Raw genomic sequence first — 19423 nt, 5'->3', positions numbered from 1 at the left:
ATGAAACCACCCCTAACCACCAATACCACGTCAAAGTGAGAGCTAGAAACACCCATCTTGACCCCTCTCTTGCGTACCTTGGTGCATTGGATGACGTCACTGATGTCGTCATCACCGTCACTGACGTCAACGAACCGCCTGAGTTCACAGAGGTCAATTTCGAATTTTCAGGTAAAAATATTCAAAAGTTTTTTTCAATTTTAATGTTTTTTTATTGGTCTAAAATCTAAACTCTTTTCTAGTTCGAGAGGACGCTATTAGAGGATTCCCCATTCGAGCCGTGACCGCCAGTGACCCCGAGGGCGACATTTTCTCGTAAGTTTACTTCGGGTCAAAGCTTTAAAATCTTAAAACCGATTTTTAACATATATTTTCACAGTTATTTCATGAAAGACGAGAGCAAAAAATTCGCGATCGACCCCATTTCCGGAATGATTTCCGTGGCTGGGAAGCTCGATAGGGAAGACAAAGACACTTATGACGTCACAGTGTACGCGGGGTCACCGGGGGCGCTAGAGCAAGGCAGTTCCGCTCGAGTGACGATCAGTATTAGTGACGTCAACGACAATCCACCACGACCGCTCGGAGGCGATAAAGTGGAGGTCGTACTGTGTGACAATCGGCACGACAAAGGCCAGGTGAGAATGGAGTAAATACCTGATAGGGGGAGATGGGACACATTTTCATTCTATTTTCTTGTCCTATTTGACAGTACAATCTTGCGCAAATCACAGACAGTTAAATGCCTTTCTTAAAACCATTTTTTGTATCCATTTAAAAAAATCAACATTAACGGTGTAAACGTAAATAAACGAAACGAACGTTAGCCTGCTTAACGTCGAGAACATTCGACCACAAAGTTACATAGTCGTAACTCGTAAGCGAGCACGAGGTGTATGAAACAGAACTATTATAACGACTGTTGTTTTTTCGCCACGTGAGGATAAATCAATCTACATTCATTTATTCGTTCATTCATAACGTCTCCTTTCATTTCATAGATCCTTTACCCTAGCATTAAGTTCTCTGACCCCGATTCGGAAAGCAACGGAGCCCCGTTTAAGTTCTACAGCACCGATGACGATAATTATAAACACTTCGAAATTATAAACAACAACGGTAAGACATTGGGGTTTTTTCTCTACATTTAGATTATATTTTTATTTTCATCTAAAACGCGTTGATCGTTTTTGAAATGTTTACTGTAGGGCAAAGGTGGCTGGACACAGTATCCGGCATGCGAATTCGCTTGCGAAGTCGTATGCAAACACATTACCGAGTTCCGCATGCGGCAGCGAAATACAGACACAACGGACAAAACGGACGGATTCCGGATACTGTGTACAGCCACCTTAGGCTAAATACCGTTAGCACATAATATCCCATATTTCCTAATCGTAATTAGCAACGCTTTTAAGTTTATAGAGTCGTGTGAATACGTTTGTACAGTAGGGCAGGGGAAGTTGGACACCTTTTCGTTCTATTTTCTCGTCCCATTTGGTAGTAAACCAAAAAACAGTCAAAGAATTATAAAACCGTATTCTCACGACTTCCATAGACCGTTGTTAATTGTTTAAAACACGGTCAGGATATTCGGATACTATGTGCTTAAAGTGTTCCATCTTCCCCCACCCTACTATATAATCTTTTTTTCAATTTTAATTTATTTCCATGAAGATATTTTCCAATTGACTTTATAATATTTTTCCTGGCAGACGGCAGCGCTAACCTGCGCACAGTACATAAAGGTTACTCGTCTTCCATTCGAGAATATAAACTTCCCTTCATAGTTGAAGATAACGGAAGACCGAAGTTGAACGCGTCATATACGATCACAGGTGCGTTTGTGACGTCATATGTCTCGATCGTGACGTCATAGGTATCGATTGTAATGTCATATTTATCGATTATGATCTCATAGTTCTCGATTGTTATGTCATGTCTTTCGATCGTGATATCATATGTCTCGATTGTGACGTCATATTTCTCGATTGTGACGTATTGTTTTTAAAGACACTGAGAATAACCTTTTATTGTTACGTCACAGTTCGAGCCTGTCAGTGCACAGACGATGGAGAAGAGCTTTGTGACGTCATAGCGTTAACTGGTGCGCTGCCCTTTGAGATGTTGCTGGTTATTCTGGCCGTTGTTGTACTTTTACTAGGTAAGCAAAATTATATATTTATTGTTAAGAATTAATTCTGTTTTTAGAGCACTTTAGTAAAAAAGTACTGTTTAGTTTTGAATTTTTTAAATAACCGTTTCCACTTTGCAGTTTTCGTTGTCGTTCTCATAACGGTTCGACGCCGTCGTCACAATCGCGCGGAGTTATTACTCAAAGCCAGCATCAGTTCTAGTGAAGATGACGTGAGGGAGAACATCATAACTTACAATGAGGAGGGAGGGGGAGAAGAAGATACAGCGGCATTTGACTTGAGTGCGCTGCAACGAGACTACTGCAGCAGCTCTTCCGGGTACGTTTTACACTCCCTAATATTTTAAATATCTCGCATGTAATATATACAGCGGCATTGGAATAAATGTAACTCTATTCTATGTGTGTCTATTCTATGTGTGTCTATTCTATGTGTGTCCCGCGGCCTAGGATTTAAGCCAGGATTGGCCGAAAAAATGAATGTAACTTGCTTTATCTTCGCGTGGTGGGGAATGGCAGTCGTTATAACACAGAAATGAATAAAAGTTATCACAAATAGTACACACACAATTCTATAACTGTGTTACGTTATATATAGTACTGTAGGGGAAGATAGGACATTTTTAGCACATAATATCCAAATATCCTGATCGAGTTTTAAACAATTAAGAACAGTCTATGGAAGTCGTGACGATACGTTTTATAATTCTTTAAATGTGCTTTGTTTACTACTATAAATGGGAAGAGAAAATAGCATGAAAAGATCTTCTCCCCTCCCCTGCTATAATAAAATTCTTTTTCACAGATTATATAACACAACGCTTAAATCCACGTATTAATCAAACGAACCGCTTTCCCAGGTCTCAGGTGAAACACAGACTCGATTTCTCCAGTCCTCCTTCGACCAAAGTGAGCACGGTCCCACCTTATGTCCCCAATCTTAACGGTGTGTCCCCTGACATACGAGATTTCATTATTGATAGGAAATCAGCCGAGGACCAAGACGATGCAAAACTAGCATTCGATTCACTTCAGGTTAGTTTTTTATCAAAAAAAATTTACAAAGCTAATTTAAACAAAAAAAAAACATTCTTGCTTTGTGTTATATATAATAAACCCACTAATATATATACCTGTGGGGCAAGATGGGACACTTTTAGTACATAATATCCAAATATCCTGATCGTGTTTTTAACAATTACCAACGGTCTAGAAGACTCGTAAGAATACGGTTTAATTCTTTTTTTAACGTTCTTCGTTTATTACCAAATGGGACGAGAACATGGAATGAAAATGTGTCCCATCTTCCCCCAACCTACTAAACAATGAAATTAACTGATTTCTCTTTGCAGATATACGCTTACGAAGGGGAAGGGTCGGACGCTGGTTCACTGAGCAGTTTAGCAAGCGGTTCTGACGACTCTGAGCAAAACTACGACTACCTGCGTGACTGGGGACCAAGATTTGACCGATTGGCAAACATATACGGATCGGGGAGGCCGCAGTTGTCTGACGGGGAAACACGCACTCCCTCCCCGGCAAACTCTCACCTTAGCAGCCGAGGTACGATGGGACGTCGAAAAACAGCGCTGTAAACTTCGCTAAGGATCTTATTACTATTAAGAAGCGTTGACGTAGCTGCCCGAGTGCAAAAAGCCAGTAGAACGATGTTTACACAGCATTAAAGAGACATTCTTCACAAAACTGTTTCCAGTGCTTTTACCAACAAAGACATTCTTCAGTCTCATCCAGAAGGCAATTTCCGTTCTATTTTTTACTGTATGCGTAGCGTAGTCGTTTCTATTTTATTTCATGAGTGTTTTTTTCACGGCCGTATCGCTTCTACATTGGTTGCCAATAACTGTTCGTTTTTTCTACTTCTTTTCGCCAATACATATTCCAATACTATAGTTTAATCATAGCCCGTATTATTGGCTATAGTTTAGTGTTGTATACGGTTAGTGTAAAAAAGGTAATGTATTTAGTAGAAATCAAAGGCAAAGGGTTTAAACCGAAGTAGTTACATCAGCATTATCATCATCTATCTCCTTGTACCGCTGTCGAAATTCCGGCAAAAATGGAACATATCTTGCAAACCTGGGAAAATGGATGAATGAAAGAATGTAGCTTAATCCTCGCGTGGCCGGAAAACTACAGTTGTTATAATATGGGTGTTCTGTTTTATACACCTCGTGCGTGCTTACGAGTTGCCATGTATAGTACTGTGGGGAAAGATGGGACACCTTTAGCACATAATATCCAAATATCCTGATCGTGTTTAAATAATTAACAATGGCCTATGAAAGTCGTGAGAATACGGTTTTATAATTCTTTGAATGTTGTTTCTTCATACTACCAAATTGGACGTAAAAATAGAATGAAACGGTGCCCCCAATTCCCCCCCCCTCCAATTATATAAGACGGGTTTAAACGCAGTAACCCTTGCTCCAAACCTGCAGCAATTAGTTGGGAAGGGAAGTTTGTAACAATCCGCTTCCTGTTGAAGCAAAGTTTTCTTGTCAAAAACCTCTTTACCGTTCTGGGCGTTTCGCCATCTTACAATACCACGTTCACTTTCGGTACCTGAATAAAATTCAAGCTAGTAAAAGACAAAATCCAAAAATAATAATCACCCACAAAGTAAAACATAGACGCCATTTGCTCGCCCTATTTGGTAGTGAACAAAGTGCATTTAAAGAATTATAAAACCATGTCCTCACGACCAGACCATTGTTAATTGTTTAAAACACGATCAGGATATTTGGATAATATGTTCTAAAGGTGTCAGATCTTCTCCCTCAGTACTATACATGGTAACTCGTAACTGGCACAAGGTGTATGAAACAGAACACCCATGTTATAACGACTGTCATTTTCCAGCCACGCAAGGATAAAACAAGTTACATTTAGCCATTCATTTAAATTTTAAACAACTTTGTATCAGTGGTTACCTGGGATTGTGTTATCAAAAAGAAGAGCAAGCAGGCCGCCAACTAACATTGCAGTTTCAAGAAACACTGTAAGAATTTGGTCGATTTCAATCACACCAGTTTGAATAACCCCTTTGTTTGCCTTCATCCATTCAGGAACAGTTAAACCCATAAACAACGCAAATCCAACTATGAACAAATTCCTGAAAAACGGAATATATATACAGTATAGTAGGGTGGGGAAAGACGGGACACCTTTCCATTCTGGTAGTAAACAAAGAACATTCCAAAAATTATAAAACCTTATCCTCACAACTCCCATGTACTGTTGTTAATTGTTTAAAACACGAACCGGATATGTGGATATCATGTGCTAAATGTGTCACGTCTTCACACCCTACTATAGACTAAAGTAAAAGTGTTGATTTATCAAAAGTATGATTTTAAAAGTGTAAAACAGTCAAAGACGTAAAAATTTAACATTAAAATAGACAGTTACAGGTCAAAGATACAAATTGTAAACAACCAATTTACAAAATATAAAACGAACTCCCAAAAATCACACTTAACATTATTACAAAACATTTGAGGTATTTTACTAAAGAAACACTTTAAGAGTTATTAACAAGCATCTAGAAATAGTAAAGTGTAGAAAGTGGGAAAACAACTGTGTTCTTTAATCTTTATAGAGTTATAAAACACATAATACTAACTTTATTCGTCTCTTCGATTGCGGTAGCAAAGATTTAAAAACATTTTAAACGAAAACCGGATGTAGCGACAAAACAACAGTTGTTAAAAGACGCTTACAGTTAAAAATATATTTATGTTTAATTGGAAGAAAAAAAAGCATGGTGGCTACACCTAGCAGGCAAACACATTAAAGCAAGCCATTTGGGTTTAAATAAATTAAACTTCTAATAGCAACAAATGTGAAAAATATATTTACATTTAATTGGTAAAAAAAGTGTGGTCGCTACACCTAGCAGGCAAATACCTTAAAACAAGTTATTTATGTTTAATTAAGTTAAACTTTTAATAGAAACAAAAGTGTGCGACCCACCAACCTGGGTGAATTAAGATCCACATACTGCAAGTTGCTGATCCCGACTGCCGCGATCATCCCAAACATCACACAGAACAAACCTCCGATCACTGGATCCGGGATCGTGACGAAGATGCTCCCAAACTTGCTCAACATTCCAAGGATGAAGAAGATGAAGCCAGCTACTTGGAGAACCTAGAATGGACAAAATTTTGAATTTTTTTTATAAAACCGCAGCAGTTTATACAGCTTGACTAAAGTTTGTGAATTTATCAGATAAATTGCCTTAGAATTAATGTGATAACAAATTTTCAGGTAGTTTTAAAGGCGGTAATTGCATTGTGATAAAAATTGTTACAAAACATTATTGCATAAGAGATATTTATTATTAAAATTGTCTACATACAATTTAAAACATCAATAATTTATCAAATAATCACCCACAAAGTTACATATGCAGTAAGCCAGCACAGGGTGTATGAAAAACAGAAAACAATAATAACAACTGTCGTTGTCATGCTACGGGAGGATGTGAAAGTTACATTTTATTGTATTGTTCGGTCACACCTTTTATTCAAAACATTTTTTCTTTTTCTTAGTAAGCGTGTTATAACAACTGTTGTTTTACCATAACTACTTGTCTTTTCGCTTTTATAAACTTTCCTGTTCTTGGTTATTGTGACCGAAGAGACAAAATAAATTTCTGTCTGGTTACACCTTTTATTCAAAACATTCTTTCTTTTTCTTAGTAAGCGTGTTATAACAACTGTTGTTTAACCGTTACTACTTGTCTTTTCGCTTTTATAAACTTTCCTGTTCTTGGTTATTGTGACCGAAGAGACAAAATAAATTTCTGTCTGGTTACACCTTTTATTCAAAACACTCTTTCTTTTTATTAGTAAGCGTGTTATAACAACTGTTGTTTAACCATAACTACTTGTCTTTTCGCTTTATTAACTTTCCTGTTCTTGGTTATTGTGACCAAAGAGAGAAAATAAATTTCATTTACTCTACATTTATACATTCAATATCACCTTAAACTTATTTGTAAACTTATTCAACCCACCCTTCTACTTCCAACTCTTGTAATTCCAATTGCTCCAATATTTTCACTGAAGGAGGTTGTAGCCGTGCTTGTCCCAATGACACCCGCCAGCAAGCAGCCAAACCCCTCAGTAAGAATTCCTCTGAAGAAAAATTAAATCACTTTCTAACCAATTATTGATTAAAAAAAACCGATTTCTAATATAAGTGCAGCTGTTTTAAAACAAATTTTAATTCTGTTCCAATACATTAGTTAATTATTTCTTAAAAAACAGCAGCGGAAACTCTAGAACGCAAACTGAGGCATTCGCTTTTTTAATGACAACTACATTTTTTAAGTGGACAACATATAGCCATAGAAACAAGTATAAAATTTATTAATACGAAATTTGCTAGCAAAAAATGGAAATGTAAAGATGTTTAATCCCACCTGTTAATAGCATGGGTTGGGGGGTTAGGGGCCCCAGAGAGTCTTGCACATGCGTAGTAATCCCCAATTGACTCAACGAACCCAGCCACAACCCCAGCCATCATTCCTATCACCCCAGCAATCGTCACCCGGGGTAATCCCCACTGCCCCGGATAAGGAAACCGAAACCTGGGATTCATAATTTAATGCAGTTTATAAAGATAAGCTGCTTTTCACAGCAATTTTTATTAATATTAGCTTTAATTATAATGTGTAGTATAAAGAATATCAAAGCTACTACTATAACTATTATAACAAGTTTTAAATTATATCTTAGAACCTCAAATCAAATTAGCAGTACATAAAAACAAAAAACAGATACACATTGTGCCTTAAAGGAAATTAACACAGAAAAAAAGAGGTCAGTTTAATGCAGTTATTCACATAAAAACAGAGAAAAATGTTGGTTCTATGTCGTTATTTACATAAAAACTGAGAAAAATATCAGTTTTATGCAGCTATTCACATAAAAACAGAGAAAAATTGTCCATTTTATGCAGGTATTCATAAAAAACTTAAGTTGAACATTCCAGACATAATGTAGGCCTATATGCTTACAACACTAACCAGGGTGCATTCCTGATCACATTCGTACGAATGTCAGTTCTTGCCCTCCAACCAGGATGACTGCTTGATGTTGGAAGTGCATTTGTAACAGTGAGGATAAGACACAACAGCCAAGCCAATATCAACGCAAATAGAACCTGCAAGTGTGTGATTTAGCAAAGTTGTAATATTTTAAATGAAAATAAACCATAAAAGGCATGTTAGTGATTAGGCTGGTGGGAAGTGTTGGAGGTTGGGGGTCGGGGGTTGTTAATCAGGGTTATAGGGGGGATAGTTAGGGTTTGGTGGTTATAGGAGTATAGTAGGTAGGGGTGGTTATATGGGATAGTAGATAGGGGCTGTCAGATAAGGGGTGGACCCTTCACTAGCACCAAATAAAGTATGAATATGACTGAATTTGTCCGGCGCCGTGGTGTAGTGGTTAGCGTGCCTGCCTGTAACCCAGAGGTAATGGGTACAAGGCTCGACGCTGCTACCATTGTGGACGTATGTGGCAAGACACTTAACGGCAATTGCTCCAACCCAGTGGTCACTAATGGGTTGTCCAAATTATCAGCCATACATAAAAAAAAGAAAAAACCCCCAAAAAATAATTACCCACAAAGTAACATACATGGTAACTCATAAGCTGGCACGAGGTGTTAACCCGTGTGATAACGACTGTCGTTTTCCGGCTACGCGAAGATAAAGTAAGTTACATTCATTCATTCAGAATGAATAAGCCACTGTGACATGGAACTGGACTGTTTTTTCAAACTGTATGACAAGAATAAGGCTCAAGCATGCCAAAGAAATATACAATTACAATAGTCTTTAAAAAAATAGGTATTTGTTGTGTACGTTAAAATTATCTAAGTAACCCAGTTATAAACATTCAAAAACCTCCAGAATTTACCCGATGTAAACATTTCACTTTATTCAGGATGTTAGTGACCACTGGATTGGAAAAAGTGTCTGTTAAGTCTAGGGCACATAATGTGATCAGTATCAAAACTCTAATTTCCTTTGTTTAGGAATTGCAAAGCTAGTGCCAAAGACTGAGCCACAGTGCTGGACTATCCAAAGCAAGCATATTATGTGCCATTTGGTTTACACTAAGATAGTTTACTTACCGGAAACAACTTAAAAATTGGTGTTCTAGTCATGTGACATTTTTTGCTCTTAGAATAAGCAGGGGTCGGAACTTTAATATTCTTCAGAAATTGAGAACACACAATCACAATAAATGCAGTACTAAAAAAACATGGTTTTGAAATGTACCTTATACTTTAGTATTAGCAAGAACAATAATAAGAATAAAAGATCAAAAATGTGCGTTTATTTTAATCCTGACCTCAATGAAAATATAGGATACATTAAGGTATATAGGATACATTAAGGTAAAATATTGCAGGTTAACTTAAATTAGCCATAGCACCATTTTTATTAATGTAAAAAATACATTTTATATCTCAATTCTAACGATTTTAAAAATTTCTATACAGTAAACGAACGCGCCGTTTACGGAGCTTTGTACTTCCTACTTGACTTACAACATCGCAATTCCCCATTGCGAGGATGCATTTCCATAAGCTGCGGCAAAGAGGTCCAAACCAATCAATGCAACAGCAGGGGCAATGGTTAAAGGTCCAATAAATCGAAGTAAAAAACCAACAGCACCGGTCAAGCCAAGCAAAATTGGCAAACATGAAGCGACAGCTATTGCCCCTTGAACCTGAAGTGTAAAATTTTAAATTTTTAAAACACTGCTGCGAAATTTTGAAATCCATAGATTTTAGCGGGAAACTATTAATGGTGTTTCTATTTTAGTGGGTTTATAATTTGGCTTGTTATCCCTTTTTTGCCCAATAGTAACCACTTTATTTTTTAAAAGGGTAAACAAGTGCACAATATGCCATTAATAAAATCATATACTGATGTTAACACAGAATAGATGATATTAAATGTAGGCCACATATTTTTCAACCTCTCTTATTCTCCTCTGCCATACTTCGGTCCCATCAATAATGCTTCCATCTGTGTCGTTATATAGAGTGTATGTGACGTTGTTGAATCCACTAGGTAGAGCTGGGGGGCATTTATTGTGGGGCAAAGACAGGATTGCAAAAGTTGGTGGGAGAAAACTGAACGTACCACCCTGCATGATTGGCAACCTGGATAAAAAAACAGCAATTAAAACGTAATGCAGATAACTGCAACTCCCCAAACAACGCCTTGTTACTATCATGTCTACTTAATTTACCCCTCTCTTTGATTAATACCACCGTATTACAACTACTTTTATGTACCAGGCCTTTGCGCAGGTCCCAACATATAGTACAGGGAGTTAGGGGGACACGGGACACTTTAGCACATTGTATCCAAATATCTTGACCGCGTTTTAAACAATTAACAACGGTCTATGGGAGTCGTGAGGATACGATTTTATATTTTTTTGACTATTTTTTTGTTTACTACCAAATTGGACGAGAAAATAGAACAAAATGTTTCTCATCTCCCCACCCTACTATATACATACCTTATCCCGAACGTTGTTTGTAGCATTGTACAGATACCAGCCACGAAGAAGAGACTGCTTATAATTAAAGCCCTTGCCACGTCACCATCGTCATCGTTAGCAATACACAACGGCCCAGCTAGTAGTAATGGTAGCCCAACGATCCCTCCGATAGCGATCAGGTAATGCTGCATAAAGACAAAGGTGTATTTGTATATGAATATAAACGGCAATCAAAAAGCTGCTTCTTAACCAACCTGGCAAACGTTGTCTCTGTATATAGTATTGTCTAAATACGCCCGTACTTATAAAAACGTACTTATAGTATAGGTTGGAGGAAGATGGGACACTTTTGACACTGATATCCAAATATCCTGATCGTGTTTTAAACAATTAACAACGGTCTATGGGAGTTGTGAGAATACGGTTTTATAATTCTTTGATTTTTTTGTTGACCACCAAATGGGACGAGAAAATAGAATGAAAAGTGTCCCATCTCCTCCCACTTTACTATATAAAGATAAACAGGAATCAAAAAGCTGCTTCTTAAAACAACGTGTCAAACGTTTTGTGTTTTTAGTTTTGTCGAAAGACGTTCGTACTTTTATATGTATCTAGTCACCCATGCTTAACTGCAGAAGAACAATGAATGAATGTAACTTGTTTTATCCTCGTGTGGCCGGAAAACGACAGTCGTTATAACACAGGTGTTTATACACCTCGTGCCAGCTTACGAGTTACCAAACATGTTACTCTGTGGGTAATTTTATTTTTGGAATTTTTCCTTTTTATGTGTGGCTGATAACAATCCATTAGTGACCACTGGGTTGGAATAACAGAGGTAAATATTTTCGAAATGGCAACACTAGCTATATAAGCTAGGACCTGCGCTGGGTATTAGTGTAATTTATTACAGTTTTGCCCTACGGCCCTATACATTTTATATAACCCCGAAACGTCCGCTTTTACCTTTGGTCGTTAAACCAATATTAGCGTTGTTTAAATAAAAAAGCGTTTTTTTTTCGGTTCAAAGCTGAATAGCAAAGCTTAAAAATAGTGTGAATTTTTCTTAGGTCTGTTGTGTGTCTGCGGCCGGCAACAGTCTGACTAAGTTAACATGGGCGAATTCCTCAAATACACAAGTGTACGCACTGTCACGCCGCTATGCATACTGCAGGCCAAAATGTACACTAGCTATGCCAAAATGTAAAACCGCATGGCTGCACTGTTTGACGATCTTGCAGTGTGAAGTTTTGAAAGTTCCACTGAGAGTTTACAGTTTACACCTATACATAAACAGAAAAAAAATGATTTGGCCTTAAACTGTAATTTGTAGTACAGGAACTTTGTAACATAAAAATTGGTACGCGAGTCGAATTTTTAGAACCAATGAATAATAAACGTTAATATTAAACTGGAAAAAAGGAATGTCAATCTTTTATCTTCGTGTGGCGGGGCAACGACAGTCGTTATAGCACAAGTTTTCTGATTTATACACTTTGTTTTATCTTCAATATACATATAGAAGGTTGGGTTAAGATGGGGCACCATCATTCTATTTTCTCGTCCCATTTAGTAGTAAACAAAGAACATTCCAAGAATCATAAAACCGTATCATTACGACTCCAATGGAGCGTCGTTAATTGTTTAAAACACGATCAGGATAATTGAATATTATGTGCTAAAGGTGTCCCTTCTTACCCCACGATTCTGTATATATACATACCTGTAACCCAAGAACTGTACAAGTGTACCACGATGGAGTATCGTCCACTGTGTACAACATATCTGTTGATGGGTCCGGTGTGACGTAATCATTCCGTGACGTCACGTCCGGTGAAACTGGCTCAGAAGTTTCCGGGGCTGTTTCATTGGAATCCTGGAATCAAATAACAAATAAAATAAAACTAGAAGCTTAAGGTTAATACTTTTAAGAAAAAAATATTTAAAAATAGTTTGAGCTCTTGGGTCATTTCTGCTAATTGTCAAACGGTATCAATATGTATAGAGTAGGCTGGGGTAAGATGGTCCGTGTTTTCAGTTTGGTTTGTCCCATTTGGTACTAAACATGAACATTTATTCGAGGTATAAAAGCAGAAAAACCCTGTTTTATTTAACGAATGTCTTTATCCGGCCACGCGAGGATAAAACAAGTTCCATTCATTTATTCATTCATTCATTTACAGAAATATAAAACTGTATCGTCACCATTCTAAAAGCGCGTTGGTGATCGTTAAAAATACAATTAGGAAATATGAAAGATTACATATATATATATATATATATATATACACACGAACTTTTAGGAAGGTTCATCCGAATATACTTTTCGCTGTGGATTACTACACAAACCATGGCCTATACTCAATACAGTAGGCCATGCACAAACACATATATTACGTTAAGGGCGCTTACTTCTTTGAAGCAGGGATTGCTAACGCCTGTTTTCATTGTTATATCATCCATCGTCGAAGGTGGAACACAGCAAAGCCCTTATTGCGACTTAAACTATAGCCTATGAATAAATGATTGAAATGAATGTGTGTAACTTGCTATATATATAAATCCTCGCATGGCCGAAAACTACTCATTATAACACGGGTTTTCGGTTTAGTACACCTCGTGTTAAATTACAAGTTAGCATGTATTTACTTTTACCAAGGGCATTTAGGTTGAAATTAACTTTCCGGGTAGTTTTACGGGAAAAGGCGAGTCAAACAGGTTAAGAAGTTAAACTCTCTCGTTTCTGGGAATACGACGTGAGTTTTAGATAATTCTTTACAAAGAACGCTAACACATACACCAACATTACAAAGAACGCTAACATTACAATAAAAACGCTATAGCAGAAGATTTAGCTATATCGATACAGTAAACTGAATTCCTCCGAACATTTTCAAATGCTGCCCTTTTTACACAAAATACAGCGTCGGCTATTTGTAACTAGGTTCACGTTTCGAAACCGGAAATACGAAACATATACGACACATTTGCCCCCAAAACGGCGAGACCTAAATGTTATTCCTTATTTTTTACCACGAAACGCCTATACACATCGTCTAAATGAAACCAGATTCCCTTATTAATTCTAATCTTAAATACCACCTAATAGGAACGCTTGTTTCGCAATTTCAAAGGTTTTACCTCACCTGTAAACCTAATTATTTCTAAAAGCAAACGGCCCTACTTTGTTTAAAAGACTTCTAGTCGAACTTAAGTGTCCTTCCACAACTCCACGCTTCGCTAAACTAAAGACGGATTTTCAGCCCAGCGCATTCAGGAAAAAGGTACATTTTTTACACTAACGGTCATTTAAACAGCGCGTAAAAAAATCGGTGCCAACAACGTTATCAAAAGTTTGCAAAACCCCTACGGCAATGTTCGCAGCAGAATAAGCGGGTGTAAAAAGGCAGCTTTGGGACTTTCTATAACGTAACTGCATTTAACGTTATACCTGCAGCAATTAAATGAAATTGATTTCGTCTCCCCGTTCACGATAACAAAGAACGGTAAAGTTTTTCAGCCAAGTAACGGTAAATCAATATTTAGTAAATCGCGCTTATTGATAAAACGGAAAGAGAAATAACGTTTTGAATAGGCGTGAACGTTACAGACTATACCTATGAATTCATTGCCAGACAAAATACTTCAGCACTTTATCGTCCGACTGTGCACAGTCAAATTTAAACAACGTTTATAAGAAATATTCCGCTTAGTTTATATGTATATAATAGTACGTCACATTTGGTAGTAAACAAATAAAATTCAAATAATTATAGAACTATATCCTCAGCACGACTCCCATAGACCGTTGTTGATTGTTTAAAACAGGATCTGAATATTTGGTTCTTACGTGCTAAAGGTGTCCTATCTTCCTCCACGCCCTACTTTATTATGCTTAGTTTAAAAAACAATCACACCGCGTGGTTTTATGTAACAATATATAGTAGGGTGCGGGAAGAATGGGACACCATTTTTATTCTACTTTTTCGTCCAATTTGGTAGTAAGCAAAGAACATTCAAAGAATTATGAAAACCTGCGGTTCAAGTTTTATTTTAAAGCATCGGAGTTTAACGAGAATACCATTATTATAACAGTGTAAATTGAAACAGCATCATTCGCTAAAATTCTCCAGGAATTAATTGCTTCCTGAAAAAATAAAACAGGATTAAAATACCTTCATAATTTATGTGGCTGGCGTTGGTGGAAAGCCACTACGGCACGACAAGCCCCCAGCCAATGGTAGTGGGTTTCTACTTAGGTGAGAAACCCTTGCGGGATGTTACTGTCCACGCAGGTTAAAGAAACCCCAATAGACAAAAATGATACAACGAATGCACATACACATGTGCACGACAACAACGACAAAAAGACAAAAATAATACGACGAGGTGCGAAACTAAAAAGTGCAAAAACCATGCAACACATACAACAGCTCAATCGTATCCAAAAATGGACGGTTACAATTAACGCGGACATAATCATTGAAACATCTTCAAAGAAAATATGGTTCAAATCCTGAAGGATAATCATCTGCAGTGTACAAATTATTCTATGTCCGACCACAAGGAGTCGAAGCTAATAACGGCTCTGCATGCCCCAATCAAAAGATAAGTCGCCATGTTGGTACCGCGATACTCTCGTCGTATCTTCACGCAATATAATATCGTTCGGATGTTAAGCACCGCTTCGACCGTCATGAAACTGCGTCAGGTTGTTACGAACCACACTAATAGTGACCTAAATAACCGAGCGTAGCATCACTGTACCGGTAGTGACCTAAATGAGGGAGCGTAGCATCACAGTACCGGTAGTGACCTAAATCTAGCGTAGCATCACTGGCGGCGACGTCTACGCAACAACCCAACAGTAACGTAACTCAGTCTAGAACAGTGACGTAACCGCACCGAACGCTGGGCCTGAAAGACCCATTGACGTAGCGTAATTGTAACGTGGCCAGCGTCACAATTAGGCTTTTACATAAAAATAGCAACAGATTAAACGGGGACAATTAATTAATGAAAATTAAGGGGAATTGAATCAAGTTTATAACTGCGTGTATATTATAATGCGCGTCGATATTACTAAAGTATTTGTGTACCAACATGTCGTTCTTATCAAGTGATTAGAACATTACAGAATCGCTAAAAAATTCGACCTTTGCAGAAGAAGCACACAATGACGTGTACAACAACAAAATCCGATCCAGCAAGATGTTTGCCATAGTTTCATTGCATATATTTCAGTGACATGCAAAATGCACTAAAGTAGTGACTGACAAAAAGGTCCAGCAAATACAAGTCACAAACACAAATCCGGCAACACTGTAAGAGTGCTCCAGCAACCACACCCCAACAACACACAACTCCTAAGCCTAAGCAAAACCTCAAACCAGCATCCTTATCGTCGTCTTCGTCTTTGCTCTTCGTCTGCGAAACAAACGTAAATTAGATTGGGGTAAGATGATCCAGTTCTTTTATTGTCCCATTTGGTAGTAAACAAAGAATATTTATAGAATTATGTAACCGTAGCCCCCTCCACTATAATAGGTCTGGGAAAGATGGGACACCTTTAGCACATAATATTCAATATCTTGATCGTGTTTTAAACAATTAACAACGGTCTGTGAGGATATATTTTTACAGTTTTTTGAATGTTTTTCGTTTACTACTAAATGGGACGAGAAAGTAGAGTTAAAGGGTGTTCCATTTCCCCCCCACCCTACTGTATAAAAAGAGCTTTCGTATTTACGATTATGATAAAGGCATTTTATGTGCTTAACGGAATCCATTTTACCTACAGTAATATTGTTATACAAACGACACATCTTAACGTCAACAGTTCGTTTTATAAAGTGTAGTTCGTTTTATAAAGGAATATATTTTACTGTGGGGTAAGATGGGACACCTTTAACCACAATATCCTGATCGTGTTTCAAACACCTAACAACGGTCTATAGGAGTCGTGGTGGTGCGGTTTTATAGCTCTTTTAAAGTTCTTTGTTTATTAACAAATGTGACAAGAAAATTGAGTGAAAAGGTGTCCCGTCTCCCCCAGCTCTATCCTACAGTAGAATTTTTAAGTTACTAACAAAATTCATTACCCTAAGAACTAACTATTGCATAGTATTTTTTTAATTTAATAAAAACTATTATACACTACCTTGCGCTTTTCTTCAGCAGCATATACGCTGACTTTTCTGCAACAAAAATATTTAAATGCCGGTTTATATTATGACGTCACAATTACCTTCAACCACGATTCGCGCTTTGTTCTCTTGATCCTCTGTGACGTCACATACCATGTTCTAAATATTGAAAAAAATGTTTTAAATAATAAAGATTGTGACGAAACCAAACAACTTACGAAGTGGGTTCTTCTGTTGCGTCATCACCACTTCGTGACGTCACACCTCTGATGTCATCTAGAAAAGAACTGGTGTACGTAACAATGCCTATTGTAATTTATACTTTACCTAATCTTTAATCTTCTTTCTTCATGTTTAGCTAACAGCACGAATGTATTTTAGATTAAAATTAATACGAAAGTACAAGTAATGTGCCTTGCGACGACGCAAAGCGCGCATGGGGCCCCATGAAAAAAACGTCAAGCGCATAGAAGAAACCGTAATGTTAACTCGCAAACGTGTGTTCTCGGGCGTGAACCTGACTATGACGTAATATACGCGAGCGATGGCGAAGCGGTTACGACGCGATGTCATACAGACGTATTGTGACGTAACGCAGCGATTCTGTAAACCGATGTCACGTCGCGAGTGACGTGTACTGTGACAAACTTAAGAACCGAAGCTAAAAAAAATGTTAAATACTAAAATAGAATGAAAATAAAATAAGAATACTAATCGCAAGGCACAATACTAAATTATTATAATAGGTTTACAAATACTTCTATAATATACTCATAAATAATCATATTCTAGTGTAAGTATATTAAAATATTAGTTTATGAATAGGCAACGGTAAATAACTAAATACGATCATTGTTTAAAATTAAGTAGCAGTAAACAGTATAGCAATAGTACTTAACTTCAACTTTTATAGAAGAAACAAATATAATCCTGCACTGAGTTCATCAAAACAGTGCTTGTAGCTGTGTCGCTGCTTCATCCAAACTGACTTGTGTAGTTGCAACGTGTTAGTAAAGACGACGTTTTACATGCCCGGGGAATCAACGAAAAGCAGGAGACGTCGGCTAATCAAAATGATTGACGCGGTGGATTTAAATTCCCCGCGTTCTTGGTTGCCCTATATGTGTGTGCATAGCTTTATGTACAATTGAGCACGTAAGTAATCTAATAAATCTCTTTTCGTCTAATAGTGTTTCTTGTTAAGCACGTAAGTGATCTAATAGATCCCTTTTTGCCAAACAGTTTTTCTTGTTAAGCACGTAAGTGGTTATATAGATCTCTTTTCGTCAAACAGTTTTTTTTGTTGAGCACGTAAGTGGTCATATAGATCTGTTCTCGTCAAACAGTTTTTCTTGTTGAGCATGTAAGTTGTCTAAAGATATCACCACCATAACCTCTTCCGCCCTCGTGCGTTTGCGTTTTATGAATGAATGAAATTTATTTCGTTCCCTTGATCACGATAACAAAGAACAAGAGAGTCTACAAAAGCGAAAAGACTGGTAGTAACGGTAAAACAACGGTTAAAACACGGTTATTGATAACAAAAAGATATCATGTTTTGATATAAAAAGCGCGACTCTGTTACACCCTACAGACGATACAATGTCGAAATTAAATAAATTTAGGGGCACTTTGTCCAACAATACATATGAAATCAATTTATATTACATTAAAAAAATGCTAGTTTTCCAGCGTTCCAGCATACGTTTCACTTTTTTAATCTTTTGTCTTTTTTCTTTTAAAACCGAGATAAAATATCAGTGACATAAGGGAAGCTACAACCTATACAACACACCTGGTTCGTTTAAGTGGGTATAAAACAGGTGTGTATATTAATATGTAGTTGGGTGGGGAAAGACGGGACACCTTTATCACATTATATCTGGGAGTCATGAAGAAACGGTTTTATAATTCGTTAAATGTTCTTTGTTTACTACCAAATGGAACGAGAAAATAGAAAAAAATGTGTCCCATTTTCCCCACCCTTCTATATATAATATTTCAGTTTTAATTCAGTAAAACACAAAAACAGCAAGAACGACTACAACAGCGTTTTTATGCCTTTTAGGAATGTGTGAACAGGTGTACATAAAACTTTTAGGCGCACTAAAGCAAACCTAAGAACAATTTTAACGGCAGAAGGTAAGCTGTAAGCCAAAGGATGATCTGGGTCCCAGGACTACATAATTACCATAATACGGGACACTAACGTGAAAGTAGCTAAAGCATGTTATTGAAACATTCGTTTAATTGTTTTGTAAAGATTGACCTGTTTGACCTAAATTTTATAGTATAGTAGACCAGACCGAAAGCAACGATAAAACGATACTGAATAATTTAAATCAAATATTCAAATCATTATTTTACGAGTAATACCGAACTATAGACTGACAGTTAAAGTCATACAAATTGTATGATTATAATAACAACACACGCGTTTCACAATAGATGGCGATCTTTGCTACCCTATACAATACTTATGGTTTACCTTTGTGAGTAATATGACAGGACCGTTATTTCCGCAACGTCCGTATACAGGTTACACTAATATACTTTGTAGACTGTAT

At 37.1% G+C, this 19423-nt stretch overlaps 2 protein-coding genes and 1 long non-coding RNA gene across 6 annotated transcripts in view; 1 reads left to right on the top strand and 2 right to left on the bottom strand.

Annotated features, from left to right (window-relative positions):
• The window catches only part of LOC100177561 (cadherin-7), a 10473-nt gene extending 6402 nt beyond the window's left edge, over nt 1-4071 (top strand). Inside the window, exons 8-16 of one of the 3 annotated variants that reach the window (XM_026837208.1) lie at nt 1-171; nt 243-315; nt 380-638; nt 1002-1119; nt 1716-1838; nt 2048-2164; nt 2276-2474; nt 3016-3190; nt 3508-4071. In XM_026837208.1, the coding sequence (XP_026693009.1) occupies nt 1-171; nt 243-315; nt 380-638; nt 1002-1119; nt 1716-1838; nt 2048-2164; nt 2276-2474; nt 3016-3190; nt 3508-3750 (1478 nt within the window). In that variant the 3' untranslated portion in view covers nt 3751-4071. The remainder of the gene's footprint in view (nt 172-242; nt 316-379; nt 639-1001; nt 1120-1715; nt 1839-2047; nt 2165-2275; nt 2475-3015; nt 3191-3507) is intronic. The other 2 variants (XM_026837209.1, XM_026837210.1) reach the window with 2 other exon arrangements.
• Nucleotides 4072-4074: 3 nt separating this feature from the next.
• LOC100179867 (solute carrier family 23 member 1-like) lies at nt 4075-13222 on the bottom strand. Of its 2 annotated transcripts, XM_002124447.4 has the most exons (13): nt 13123-13222; nt 12434-12586; nt 10729-10895; nt 10177-10363; nt 9743-9924; nt 9323-9443; nt 8211-8347; nt 7605-7772; nt 7197-7317; nt 6153-6325; nt 5107-5288; nt 4609-4738; nt 4075-4252 (listed from the first exon to the last, which is right to left on the bottom strand). In XM_002124447.4, exons 1-13 carry the CDS (start codon nt 13171-13173, stop codon nt 4162-4164), a joined length of 1863 nt encoding a protein of 620 aa, XP_002124483.1. In that variant the 5' UTR covers nt 13174-13222; the 3' UTR covers nt 4075-4161. The 2 variants fall into 2 exon arrangements, with proteins under 2 accessions (XP_002124483.1, XP_026693016.1); XM_026837215.1 differs by lacking the exon at nt 4609-4738 and having other exon boundaries at nt 4086-4252.
• Nucleotides 13223-14936: 1714 nt separating this feature from the next.
• Nucleotides 14937-17264, bottom strand: LOC113474792. Its single transcript, XR_003396481.1, has 4 exons — nt 17075-17264; nt 16958-17015; nt 16871-16907; nt 14937-16137 (listed from the first exon to the last, which is right to left on the bottom strand). It is a non-coding gene; the product is annotated as an uncharacterized LOC113474792 (long non-coding RNA).
• Nucleotides 17265-19423: the final 2159 nt, after the last annotated feature.

This window comes from Ciona intestinalis, chromosome 12 (assembly GCF_000224145.3).
Source record: "Ciona intestinalis chromosome 12, KH, whole genome shotgun sequence".
Taxonomy (NCBI): Eukaryota; Metazoa; Chordata; class Ascidiacea; order Phlebobranchia; family Cionidae; genus Ciona; species Ciona intestinalis.
Note: the sequence above shows the minus strand (reverse complement) of the source record. Positions and strands in the feature narration are given on the sequence as shown.

Excerpts from the sequence above, each read along its gene's own strand:
- LOC100179867 (XM_002124447.4), bottom strand. The coding sequence starts at position 13,173 with ATGGATGATATAACAATGAAAACAGGCGTTAGCAATCCCTGCTTCAAA. Across the intron at positions 7,773-8,210 it reads GTGATCAGGAATGCACCCTG|GTTTCGGTTTCCTTATCCGG; the intron begins GTTAGTGTTGTA and ends TATGAATCCCAG. Across the intron at positions 4,253-4,608 it reads TTCCCAACTAATTGCTGCAG|GTTTGCAAGATATGTTCCAT; the intron begins GTTTGGAGCAAG and ends CCATTTTCCCAG.